This window comes from Somniosus microcephalus, chromosome 1, assembly GCF_052327205.1.
Source record: "Somniosus microcephalus isolate GS21.2 chromosome 1, FLI_Smic_1.0, whole genome shotgun sequence".
NCBI lineage: Eukaryota > Metazoa > Chordata > Chondrichthyes > Squaliformes > Somniosidae > Somniosus > Somniosus microcephalus.
The window spans coordinates 216,578,945-216,593,287 of NC_140987.1; the positions used below are offsets into that span (position 1 = coordinate 216,578,945).

Consider the following 14,343-nt stretch of genomic DNA (forward strand, 5'->3'; position numbering starts at 1 on the left):
TGTGGAAATCCTGAAGTTGCTGTCAGTGATACCCTGCTCCTCCATAGGTTGCGCTGTTGCAAACCTCACAGGTGGAAATCAATTAGAAATCACTGAATTGACGAGAACTTCCACTTTTACGCTCTATTCTTGGTGTAAACACCCTTGGAAAAAGTTAAGCCTTGTTGAATGAGGTGTAACTGAGTCATTAATGACATACTAAGTCATAATTACTGCTGAACAACCCCTCTGGTCCTGAAAAACTAATTTTATATTTGTGAAGTGTTTTCTCCACTCATGATCAATTCCATAAATTTTTAAAATAAGGAAATATTTATTTCATTTTTTAAAATTTAGGATATTTCCGCTTCTGTCTTAACCCCATGTGTATGTCCCAATCTTTATTTTGCTTTCTGTAAAATTTATAGAAAGTGAATGATAAAACCTGCTTGCTATTTCCTGGTTTGTTGTATGTGAGAATTCTTCAATGTGATTGGCTGCTTAGCCTACTTGATGACATCACTCTTTGGACACTGGAGATTCCCTATAGATGGTGCCAGAATTAATATTGGAAAAGGTGAAATCGATGCTACAGAGCCTGCTAAAAGTTTGTGGCCTGCTTTTTTCGAGGTCAGTGGCAAGCGGTGTCACTTCACCGCTGACAGCAAAATCCGGGCCATTGTGTTGAACTTGACTTGTACTAAATTTTTGCATGACTTCTCTTGGACTGGGTGGGGAGAAAGGTTAGAGGTGCTTGTTGATGGATGATTGCTTATGTCATTTGAGCAGATATTTGGATTTTGGAACCGACTTAGTGGATTCCCAGCAAGTTGCTGGCAAGGGGTGAAAAGTTAATTTGGTGGATCGATTTAATATTTTGCCCCTCATACCAGCTTTGTTTGAGGGGAAGAGCAGAGAGAAAACAGTACAGAGTACAGGAAACTTTGTTATCCGGAGGCTAAATGTCCGAAAAATCAGGAGCCGTTTGGTTCGTTTTTTTCTTCTTCTCGTGGCTTTTTTTTGCAAACAGTCAGGCTCTGCAAAGTCTCTGTAGCTTAGAAACAGTTTCAGAGAGACGCTTCCAAGGTACGGGCTGACTGTTTAGAAGCTGTTGCTAAGCAACAGTGTTTGTTGTCAGATACGGAGATGAAAAGCTCCGTATGCTTCAACATTAACGCTGGTGTGTCTGGCAGTTTTGAGGGAACGGCAACAGCTCGGTCCCGTCGGTGCCGGATAACACACAGTTTCCTGTACTTGGAATGAAACTGCTCTTTGTTACATTATTGCTTCTCTTAAATGAGGCAATCTGTCCTCTAAGGTAACTGATCCTGATTCAGTTGGAGTAGCCGTGCAACAGCTTGTCATTGTATGACAAGGTGTGGGAAGTAGGGCAAGTTTTGAGATGAGCTGGAATAGTCACCTTGCCCATGTCAAAATGGTGACCTTGGCAAAGTAGTAGAATTGTTTTACATTTTAATAAAAGTTCTTATTCTGGATTTGAACCTTTTTTTTTCCTTTTTGTAACAATATTTATTCTACACGTGGAAGAAGTCCTTTAACTTTCCATTGATTGTCAAAACTGAGGATTAAAAGTCATGGGATTTATTTTTTGCATTAAGTTCTCTGATCCAAATGTGTGTGGTGCTGTTCCTGATTCTTCACATTTATGTCAATTGCAGTGACTAGATATTTATACACTGAGGCTTCAATCTGTAGTTTGTATTCAAAGCATGGCAAATGGAATGCAAGGCCTTGGAGGACTGAAGTTTCCATTCAGGCTGTGACCACAGTTGTTCCCTTTTTTGTTTATTACCCATGCTGAGAAGTTGTTGGGCCTTTTTGAACCACTGCATTCCTTGTGCTGATGGTGATCCTACAGTGGTGTTAGGGAGGGAATTCCTGGATTTTGTCCTGCTTAATGATCATGGAATGGCTGATGCTTAATACTCGAATCATCAGCGACTACCCAACTATTGACCTTTTTGATAGAGGGAAAGTCCTCAAAGCATTGCAAGGTGGTTGGGCCAAAGACACTTCCATGAGGAACTCGTGCGGCAATGTTCTGTGGCTACGCTGATTGACCTCCAATAACCACAGCTATCTTTTTGGCAAGTGTGACTCCAGCCATTGAAGGTTTTCCCCTTGATCCCATTGACCTCAGTTTTGGCAGGCTCCTTGGTGTCACACTTGGTCAAATGCTGCCTTGATGGCAAGGGCAGCTACTCTTGCATTCCTCTGGCATTCATCTCTTGTGATTATGTCTGGATCAAGACTGTGAAGTGGTTTGGAGCCATTTAGTTCTGGTGTAACCCGAACTTAGTGTTAGCAAGCAGGTTATTAATAATATGTATGTGTTGCATGATGGCACTAGTGATGACTCCGTCCATCACTGATTATATGTTCATTTGCATGTGAAGGCTAAACTACGTTCAAAATTTGAAGATTTTACTTTAAGATGAGAAATATAACGTGCTTAATTCTTGTCAGCTTTGGCTCAGTGATGACGCACTAGTTTGAGTCAGAAGGTCGTGGGTTACTGTAGGCACTTGAGCATGTAATAAAGACTTGACACTTCAGCGGTCCCATCTTTTGGATGAGACACGGATGTAATAGATTGCATGGCACTATTCAAAGAGCTGCAAAGCTCTCCCACTGTCCTAGCTAACATTTATTCCTCAAACAAAAATAAAAGAAATTATTGGAACCTTGCTGTGCACAAATTGGTCCACACTACAATAAAAAGTACTTACACTTAAAAGTACTTTAGTGGGAGTGAAGTGCTTTGGGATGTCATGAGGATGTGAAAGGCACTATATAAATGCAATTCCTTTCTTTAATTGATCTTGTTTACCACCAGTATGGTGGCTTTTTAAAAACACAATGTGCTGTGTAAATACACTAGTCCTGAATTTGTTTTTCTGTTGCAGATGAACCCACACGATCCTTGAGTGGTCTGATTTTGAAGAACAATGTGAAAGCACATTTACACAACTTTCCAAATGGGGTAACAGACTTCATTAAAAATGAGTGCCTGCAAAACATTGGTGATTCTGCCCCCTTAATAAGAGCTACTGTTGGTAAGTTGTTTGTTACGTAATGTTTTGGTCTGTTGACTCTCTTGATACTTTCATAACCTTCATCTGTTTGTTATAAAAAATGATTGTAGATGGTACCTTATTTTTCTTTCAGGAGAACCACCCAACCTGAACCTAAGTATATTTGACTAAATAGTGCTTTCCTTTTCTTAGTGCATTGAGGAGGTTGATATGATTTGTGTGGGTCCTGTGCAATTGTGAAGTTTTTTTTTTAATGATTGACCTTTGATCCAGGACAGAAACATTACATTTTTGAAAGTTTTTTTTTAGCTTCTATATTTTAGAGTATCCTGATAGGTACCCCTTAAACCCTTGAGAGTATTTAAACTTGCTCTGATATCTAGGTAAGTTTGATAGCTTTCACAAGCTAATAATCAGAAAACCTTTTTCAGATTGCTTTAGCCTGCACAGAATCCGCCTCGTCAATAAGAGGTGGAATTACAATATTGGCAAGCCATTAGGTGCAGTGGACCATCATCACCACAATCTGTAACCTTATGGTCTGGTACATCCTCCACATCTTGATCACCATCACGGTGGCATAGTGGTTAGCACTGTTGCCTCACAGCGCCAGGGACCCGGGTTCAAATCCGGCCTCAGGTGACTGTCTGTGTGGAGTTTGCACATTCTCCCCGTGTTTGTGTGGGTTTTCTCCGGGTGCTCCGGTTTCCTCCCACAGTCCAAAGATGTGCAGGTTAGGTTGATTGGCCATGATAAAAATTGACCCTTAGTGTTAGGGGGGATTAAATACGTGGGGTTACGGGGATAGGGCTTGGGTGGGATGGCTGTCGGTGTAGGGACCGGGTGCTAGGGTTTGGATGATCAGCCATGATCTCGTTGAATGGCGGAGCAGGCTCGAATGGCCTACTCCTGCTCCTATCTTCTATGTTTCTTACCATCAAACCTGGAGACCAACCCTGATTCAGTGGGCAGTTTAAAAGAACATGCCAGGAGCAGCACCAGGTAAACGTAAGAATGTGCTACCAACCTTGACAAGGCCTTGGAGAGGGGAGATTTGCCAGAATTATACCAGGGATGAGGGACTTCAGTTATGTGGAAAGATTCGAGAAACTGGGATTGTACTTCTTAAGGCAGAGAAGATTAAGGGGAGATTTAATAGCTATGTTGAAAATAGAATAAGGAGAAACTTTTTCCACTAGCGAGTGGGTCAGTAACCAGAGGACACTGATTGATTTAAGATAATTGGCAGAAAAAAGGAGGGGCGATGAGAATTTGTTTTATGCAGCGAGCTGTTATGATCTGGAATGCACTGCCTGAAAGGTAGTGGAAGCAGATAACTTTCAAAAGGGAATTGGATATATACTTGAAACATGCAGGGCTATGGGGGAAAAGACTAGGGGAGTGGAACTAATTAGATAGCTCTTTCAAAGAGCTGGCACAGACACACTGAGCCGAATGGCCTCCCTCTGTGCTGTAAGATTCTACGATTATATGAACCTCGCGGCTCCAGACCTGATTACTGCCTTGATCCAGACATAAGGCACAAGGTGAATGCTAGCAGATAGAGGAGAGTAACCACCCTAAGCATCAAGGCAGCATTCGACCAAATATGCCAAGGACCCTTGGCAAAACTGAGGTCAAAGGAATCAAGGGGACATCCTCCCGTGGCTGGAGTCATACCTGACTAAAAGAAGATGGCTGTGTGTTTGTTGGAGGCAAATCATTGTAGTCCCAGGAGAGTGCTGTAAGAGTTCCTCAGGGAAGTGTTGTTGGCCCAACCATCTTAAGGTGCTCATCAGTGACCTTCCCTCCATCAGGTCAGTAGTTCGGCTGTTTTGCTTATGATTCCACAGTATTTGGCTCTATTCAAAACTCCTCTATCACTAAGCAGCTCACGCCAGTCTACAGCAGGGCTTGGACAACATCCAGGCTTTGGCTGTCAAGTGGCTGGTAACATTTGTGTCACACAAGTACCAGGTAATGATCATCTCAAGAGAATGTCCGGCCATCTCCCTGACCTTCAATGTTGGCACCATTGCCGAGTTGCCCACCATCAAGATCTTGGGGATCACCACTGACCAGAAGTTTAACAGCCATATCAACACCGTGGCAACAAGAGTAGGACAGAAGTTGAATACTTTGCAATGAGTGGCTCCTCTCGTGATCCTTCAAATCCTCTTTGCCATCTACAAGGCTCACCTGGGATGATGCAGCCACAACACTGAGAAACTTGGTGGCATCCAAGAGGGTTAATTGACCTCTGTGCCACTGGATTCAGTATCCACCTCGTCTAGTACTGATGCATTGCAGCAACACACCCAGCTTACTGGAACAGCATTTCCCTCCTTTGCAACCTCAACTGCCAAGACGAGCAGCAAGAATATGGGAACGCCACCATCTCAAAGTTACGTAAGAACATAAGAAATAGGAGCAGGAGTAGGCCAATCGGCCCCTCGAGCCTGCTCCACCATTCAATAAGATCATGGCTGACCTGATCCTAACCTCAAATCTTCTATCACTCTGCATCCACCCGAACCCATGTGATCTCCCGGGAGAGGCGAAAAACCAGATAAAGACCCAATGGCCAATTTGGGAGAAAAAAATCTGGGAAATTCCTCTCCGACCCATCTAGGCGATCGAAATTCTTCCAGGAGATCACTCTGTCCCTATATTTTCTACAGTACTTACCTTCTGTAAAGGCGATCTCCACCCCAGCCAGGAACAGGAATAAAACCATCTCCTGAAATCTAACAGAATTAGAACACGGTAGGAGCAGAACAAGGCTACACGGCCCCTGGGCCTGCTCCACTACCCACAGGGCCATGACCATTCCGAACCCAGACTCATGTCCAATTTCCTGCCCGCTCCCCGTAACCCTTTATTCCCTTTACTTCTAGGAAACTATCTATTTCTGTTTTAAATTTATTTAATGATGTAGCTTCCACAGCTTTCTGGGGCAGCAAATTCCACAAACCTACCACCCTCTGAGTGAAGAAGTTTCTCCTCATCTCAGTTTTGAATGAGCAGCCCCTTATTTTAAGATTATGCCCCCTAGTTCTAGTTTCACCCATCATTGGGAACATCCTCACCGCATCCACCCGATCAAGCCCCTTCACAATCTTATATGTTTCAATAAGATCGCCTCTCATTCTTCTGAACTCCAATGAGTAGAGTCCCAATCTACTCAACCTCTCCTCATATGACCACCCCCTCATCCCCGGGATTAACCGAGTGAACCTTCTTTGTACTGACTCGAGAGCAAGTATGTCTTTTAAGTATGGACACCAAAACTGTATGCAGTATTCCAGGTGCGGCCTCACCAATACCTTGTACAACTGCAGCAATACCTCCCTGTTTTTATATTCCAACCCCCTAGCAATAAAAGCCAACATTCCATTGGCCTTCTTGATCACTTGCTGCACCTGCATACTAACTTTTTGAGTTTCGTGCACCAGGACCCCCAGATCCCTTTGTACTACAGTACTTTCCAGTTTCTTGCCATTAAGATAATAACTTGCTCTCTGATTTTTCCTGCCAAAGTGCATAACTTCACACTTTCCAGTATTGTATTCCATCTGCCAAATCTCTGCCCACTTACTTAGCCTGTCTATGTCCCTTTGCAGGTTTTTTATGTCCTCCTCACTCACTACTTTCCGTCCCATCTTTGTATCATCTGCAAACTTTGATATGTTACACTCGGTCCCTTCCTCCAAATCGTTAATATAGATTGTAAAGAGTTGGGGACCCAGCACTGACCCCTGCGGAACACCACTAGTTACTGGTTGCCAATCTGAGAACGAACCATTTATCCCAACTCTCTGCTTTCTGTTAGAGAGCCAATCCTCCACCCATGCCAGAATATTACCCCCAATCCCGTGATTTTTTATCTTGAGCAATAATCTTTTGTGTGGCACCTTATCAAATGCCTTTTGGAAGTCTAAATACACTACGTCCACTGGTTCCCCTTTATCCACCCTGTATGTTACTTCCTCAAAAAACTCAAGCAAATTTGTTAAACATGACTTCCCCTTCATGAAACCATGCTGAGTTTGCCCTATTAAATTGTGTTTATCCAAATGTCCCGTTAATGTCTCCTTAATAATGGACTCTAACATTTTACCAACCACAGATGTTAGGCTAACAGGTCTATAGTTTCCAGCCTTCTGCCTACTACCCTTTTTAAATAATGGTGTTACATTAGCAGTTTTCCAATCTGCCGGGACCTTTGCTGAGTCCAGTGAGTTTTGGAAAATTATTACCAATGCATCCACAATCCCTACCGCTACTTCCCTCAAGACCCTGGGATGCAAGCCATCAGGTCCAGGGGATTTATCCGCCTTGAGTCCCATTATTTTACCAAGTACCACTTCCTTAGTGATTTTAATTGTATTTAGTTCCTCCCCCCCTAGAGCCCCCTGTTTGTCCAGTGTTGGGATATTCTTAGTGTCCTCTACTGTAAAGACTGATACAAAGTAATTGTTCAGTGTTTTTGCCATCTCCATGTTTCCCACCATTAATTTCCCGGTCTCATCCTCTAAGGGACCAACATTTACTTTAGCCACCCTTTTTCTTTTTATATAACTATAGAAACTTTTACTGTCTGTTTTTATATATTTTGCTAATTTACTTTCATAATCTATCTTCCCTTTCTTAATCAATCTTTTTGTTATTTTTTGCTGTCTTTTAAAGACTTCCCAATCTTCCATCCTCCCACTAGATTTGGCTACCTTATATGCCCTTGTTTTTAGTCGGATACTATCCTTAATTACTTTACTTAGCCACGGATGGCTATCTTTTCTTTTACACCCTTTTTTCCTCAGTGGAATATATTTTTTTTGGAAGTTGTAAAATAACTCCTTAAATGTACACCACTGGTCATGTACCGTCTTACCCTTTAATCTATTTTCCCAGTCTACTCTCATTAATTCCGCTCTCATACCTTCATAGTCTCCTTTATTCAAGCTCAGCACGCTTGTTTGAGATCCAACCTTCTCACCCTCTAATTGAATATGGAACTCAACCATGTTATGGTCACTCATTCCAAGGGGATCCTTTACTAGGACATTTTTAATTAATCCTGTCTCATTACACAGGACCAAATCTAAGGTTGCTTGCCCCCTGGTCGGTTCAGTTACATACTGCTCAAGAAACCCATCCCTAATACACTCAATGAACTCTTCCTCAAGGCTGCTCTGCCCAATTTGATTTGTCCAGTTAATATGATAATTAAAATCCCCCATAATTATAGCTGTTCCCTTATTACAAGCCTCAACTATTTCCTGATTAATACTCCGTCCAACAGAGTTGCAACTGTTCGGAGGCCTATAGACTACACCCACTAGTGTTTTTTTCCCCTTATTATTCCTTACCTCCACCCAAACTGTTTCACTATCGTGCTCCTTTGACCCAATATCATTTCTCTGTATTATAGTGATTCCTTCCTTTATTAACATAGCCACCCCACCTCCTCTCCCTTCCTGCCTGTCCTTCCTGATTGTTAAATAACCTGGTATGTTTAATTCCCAGTCATGGTCACCCTGCAGCCATGTTTCTGTAATGGCCACAAGATCATACCCATATGTCATTATTTGTGCCGTTAACTCATTCATTTTGTTACGAATGCTACGTGCATTCAGATAAAGAACTTTCAAATATGTTTTGTAACACTTAGTTCCTGTTTTTTCCCTTTTTAGTACTTTACTTTTTACTCCATACCTTCTGTCCCTTCCTGACACATTCTGTTTTTTAATTCCCCCACTGCTACCTAAGTCTATGACCTTCTCTGTTGTCATTTCTATGATTTGCTCTCTAGAAACCTCCCCCCCACTAATTAGTTTAAAGCCCTCTCTACAGCCCTAGTTATATGATTCGCCAGGACTCTAGTCCCAGCACTGGCCAAGTGGAGTCCGTCCCAACAGAACAGCTCCCTCCTGTCCCAGTACTGGTGCCAGTGTCCCAAGAAGCAAAACCCATTTCTCCCACACCAGTCTTTGAGCCACGCATTTAACTCTTTAATTTTATTTATCCTAGCCAAATTCGCTCGTGGCTCAGGTAATAACCCAGAGATTATTACCCTTGAGGTTCTGTTTTTTAGTTTGACCCCTAGCTGCTCATACTCCTTTAACAGCACCGTCTTCCTTGTCCTATCTACGTCGTTTGTACCAACATGGACCACGACAACTGGATCCTCCCCCTCCCACTGCAAGTTTCTTTCCAGCCCAGAAGAGATGTCCTTAACCCTGGCACCAGGCAGGCAACACAGCCTTCGGGACTCCCGCTCTTGACTGCAGAGAACCCTATCTATCCCCCTAATACTATCCCCTACCACTACAACATTTCTTTTTACTCCCTCCACTTGAATGGCCCCCTGTACCACGGTGCTGTGGCCAGGTTGCTCATCCTCCCTGCAGTCCCCGCTCCCGCCCTCACAGGGAGTAAGAACCTCGATCCTGCTGGACAAGAACAAGGGCTGCGTCTCCTTCAACACTACATCCTGGATCCCTGTACCTTCCTCACTCGTAGTCACACCGTCCTGTCCCTGACCACGGACTACATCTGCAGTAATTAACTTCATAGGTGTGACCATCTCCTGAAACATAGAGTCCAGGAACTTCTCCCCCTCCCTGATGTGTCGCAGTGTCCGAAGCTCGGTCTCAAGCTCCATAACATGGAACTTGAGTTCCTCTAGCAGCAAACACTTGTCGCAGATGTAATCACCGTTAGCCTCAATGGGGTTCACCGGCTCCCACATCTCGCAACAGTAACACATCACCTGCTCCATTCTATATAATTAATTTAATTTCTTATTATTAGTTATGAAGACCCTGCCCGGATATATATGATAATATCACACCACTATTCAATAGGACTTACCAACTTAAAGGTATGAAAGAGAAGAGAAGGAAGAAAACCAACCAACCAGCTGATCACCAACCTCCTCCTTGAATACTGTCTGTGGAGCCTGTTTGGTTGACTCGTCTCGCTGCTCCGCCTCCGCAGTGATGTCTAAGCCTGGGAGTGGGGAACAAAACAGAGCAAAAAACACACCCTCACCTCCCACTTATCCGAACTCTCCCACTTAGCAAAACTCCAGCAGCACTCAATGCACAAAGCACTCCGTGCACCGCACTAGCCCCTCCCCTTTTATACCCGGATTCTACTTCCTGTTTAAACTGCCCAAGAGTTTAAAAAACCCTTAAAAAATTAAACTTACTTCAAATAATTGACTTCTTAACACACTAAAATTCACAAAATACACTTAAATGTTACCCTCCGAGTTTCTCGCCATCCTAATTTGCCCATATGTGTAGCTGTTCCTTCATAATCACTGGATTAATATCCGTGAATTCCCTAACTAGCATCATTGTGGGAACACCATCATCACAAGCACTGCAGCAGTTGAAGGAAAAGACCCACCATCATCGGGCAACTAGAAAGGGGCAGTAAATGCAATCTTGCCAACATCACCGACATCCCAAGAACAAATATATTTTAAATAGTGCACGTTATGGATAATGCAAGTACATGACTTTGTTATAAATGAAAAGTTCACTGCTTGGATTTATCGTGTAATTTTAAGGAAGCATGCATTCCAGATTTAATTAATATCCTATGTTTTGTATAAAACTTGATTTTTGTAATTGAGAGATCATTTTTGTAGCTTTTGCTTTTCAGATGGTGGAACTTGATATAGAAATGTCTGTTGCTTATCTTGTATTTTGTTACAGGAATCCTGATTACAACTATAGCCTCAAAGGGTGAGCTGCAAAACTGGCCAGATCTCTTACCTAAATTGTGTGGGCTTTTGGATTCAGAAGATTACAATACGTGTGAAGTAAGTTTGCTCTGCAGCTTTTAGTAATTTCAGAACTTTAATTTGATCAGGTGCCAAGTCAATTGTTGATGGCATAAAAGGTCCTATTTTGGGAATGGTATATCTTGGATAACCTAATTAGAATATGATTAGCATTACCTGCCTTAACAATAATGGCTTGGATTTTCCTATGTTTTGTCGCTACATTTTGGGCAATTCAGGAGTGATCAGAAGTCGAGCTGGTGGAAGGACACCCAAGTATACTGTCCTGCGAGACAGCATTATCATGGGAGCAGCAGGAAAACTGGTTGAATGGTATATGTCAAATTGTTGGAAGCAGAGAGATTTGTCTGTATTCCAGCCCCAACCATTTTAAGGCTGGAGGAGAACCTTCTGTCCACAATTGCAGCTGTGATTGTCATTTGGTCTTCTATTGGGTGAAGAGGAGGGCGCTGTGCTGCCGATTGTTCTGGGTTTGTTGCATGCTCCTTTGAAGGATTTACTTTAGTGCTGAACATGCATTATCCATCATATTTCTGCAGATACAGTTAGTGGACTCCTGAGGCATAATCACCAGTAGCTGTACCTTTTATATGCAGAATCATTGAGAATTGTGTCCTGAGGCTCCTCCGCAAAGGCAGAAATTTGTCAACCCTCTTCAACAATGACTGCATCTTCCTCTTCCCCCTTCTGCTCACTCATGCTGTGTAAGTCACCGTGTGTACTCCCCTCTGCTCACCGACTACTGCCCCCCTCCCCTGGGGATGAGCTTCTCTGGGCTGGTGCACTGGAGGGAGAGTGTGAATGGCATTGTGCGAAGAGGGATTGCTTGGCTCTGAATCCGAGGGGCCAATGCCTCTTGCTGATCTTCCTTTCCTATACCTAGGTGGGCGCAAAAAGAGGTAAGCATGGATAGATGAGTAGCACAGTGGCCGTAGCACTTTCAGGGCAAGACATGACCATAACTACTTGCAATGTATTGTGATAGATTATGCATGCACTGCAGGAGCTGAAGAGGCATGAGCAAATGAATTTCAGGGCTAACCTAAAACTGGGACCTCGCTTTCTGCTTCCCTGTTTCCATTACTTCTCTTGTGTATATTTACAAGAGCTCCTCATACGGCGTGAGAGTCCAAAGGCTGCGGATTCCACCACTTCTATTTGCTATTGTCTTCAGTCACCGCCACAAACTCCGTTCCCTAGCCACCGACTCCATTGCTGTCCCTGGCAACTGTCTGAGGCTGAACCAGACTGTTCGAAACCTTGGTGTCATTTGAACCAGAGATGAGCTTCCAACTGCACATGCACACCATCACTAAGACCGCCTATTTTCACCTCCAGAACATCGCCCGACTCTGTCCCTGCCTCAGCTCATCTTCTGCTGAAACCCTCATCCTTGCCTTTGTTACCTCTAGACTTGACTGTTCCAACGCATTCCTGATCGGCCTCCCATGTTCTACCTTCAGTAAACTTGAGGTCATTCAAAACTCTGCTGTCCATGTCCTAACTCGCACCATGCCTGTTCACCCATCACCCCTGTGCTCACTGACCTACATTGGCTCCCGGTTAAGCAACGCCTTGATTTTAAAATTCTCATCCTTGTTTTCAAATCCCGCCATGGCCTCGCACCTCCCTATCTCTAACCTCGTACAGCCCCACATCCCTCAGATCTCTGCACTCCTCTAATTCTGGTGTCGTGAGCATCCCCGTTTTCAATCGTTGCACCATTGGTGGCTGTGCCTTCAGCTGCCAAGGCCCTGGAATTCCCTCCCTAAATCTCTCCGCCTCTATCTCTCCCTCCTTAAAACCTACCTCTTTGACCAAGCTTTTGGTCATCTGCCCAAATAGCTCCTTATGTGGCTTGGTGTCAAATTCTGTTTTATAACGCTCCTGTGAAGCCCCTGGGGACGTTTTACTACATTAACGGTGCTATATAAATACAAGTTGTTGCTGTTGGTGCTCTGTCATTGGTTATAAGTGTAATGAAATCTGTTTGTCTTGCCTGTATTCGTTTTGCACTCATGTATATTACCCTCCCCCACACGGTGTATAGTTTCACTTCCTCTTTCCTGACTAACCTGGAAGGTTCCAGGTCTTGGCTCTTGGCTCCACTCCTGACTCCTCTTACTTAAAGATCCCAGGATCTGTATGACTCATTCCTGCGAGCCAGTCGGTGTGTTGAGATGTTAGCTCTGATCTTAGTGATTAAAAGCCAACTTGTTAAAGTCTATAACTTCTAGTTTTGTGGTTATTGAAGGCACATCAATTTTAATCATTAAAGAATACTAGGATGGATCGACTCCTAAAACCAGAGCGTCTGGACTTGGATCCACATTCTGCTGAAGCATCAAATCAGTTTGGACACTGGCTCAAATGCTTCGAACTCTTCGCGAGGGCCTCATCCGCTAGCGAGGGAGATAAACTGAGTCTACTGACTACTCGCGTTAATCATCGGATTTATTCGTTCATCCGGGACGCCACCTCTTACACGGAGGCCATCACTATCCTGAAGGCCCAATACCAGAGGCCAGTAAACGAAGTGTACGCCAGACATCTGCTGGCTACACGCAGGCAGCGACCTGAGGAATCAATGGACGATTTCTTACAGGGCCTAAAGGACTTGGCCCGAGACTGTAACTGCAAGGCCGTGACGGCCAACATGTACTCTGACGAATTGGTCCGCGATTCCTTCATCACGGGCCTCAAATCGAATTATATCTGGCAGAGACTGCTGGAGAAGGAGGTCCTGGACTTAAAAAAGGCAGTGGCTACTGCGCGATCGCTGGACGTGGCCCAGAAAAACTCTGACTCTTATTCTTCCAGCCATGCGGCCCTCACCGCCTCATGCGCGCCGAGCGGGCCGCCATCTTGGAATCAGCCATCTTCCCCATCCAGGTCTCAGACCAGCTCTACACCGCCGGAGTCCTCACACAGAAGTTCACCCAGGAGTCCTACTACAGCGGCAATGTCTCGAGGCCCGAAATGCTACTTCTGCGGCCAGGCCAAGCACCCCAGACAACGATGCCCAGCGAAGGACGCTACATGCTTCAAATGTAAGAAAAAGGGGCATTTTAGCAAAGTCTGCAGGGGGAATCCGATTTCCAACTCCGTCACCGCCTCGTGCGTGCCGTGCGGGCCGCCATCTTGGGATCCGCCATCTTTTCCCGACTCAACGGCCGCCCAGGGCCCAACAGTGGCTTCGATCACGGTGGATCAATCCAGGCCACACCCGTTGACAAAATCCATGATGGACATACAGGTAAACGGGAATTTAACGAAATGTTTAATTGACTGTGGGAGTACCGAGAGTTTTATCCACCCTAGCCTGGTACGGCGGCACTCATTAACGGTAACCCCTACACGGAGCAGAATTGCTATGGCTGCTAAGCCCCACACTTCGGACATTTTGGGCTACTGTGTGGTAACACTGACTGTAAAAGGCACGGACTACAAGGATTTTAAACTCCTCGTGATGCCAGAACTCTGTGTTAATGT

At 44.2% G+C, this 14,343-nt stretch overlaps 1 protein-coding gene across 2 annotated transcripts in view; it reads left to right on the forward strand.

Moving 5' to 3' along the window:
- Positions 1–14,343, forward strand: part of tnpo1 (transportin 1) — a 155,766-nt gene that overhangs the window by 23,186 nt on the left and 118,237 nt on the right. For both annotated transcript variants that reach the window (XR_015078660.1, XM_085990105.1), the window contains exons 4-5: positions 2,907–3,056; positions 10,763–10,869. Coding sequence is in view for 1 of the 2 variants with exons in the window: in XM_085990105.1 (XP_085846231.1) it covers positions 2,907–3,056; positions 10,763–10,869 (257 nt within the window). In the remaining variant the exon portion in view is untranslated. The remainder of the gene's footprint in view (positions 1–2,906; positions 3,057–10,762; positions 10,870–14,343) is intronic.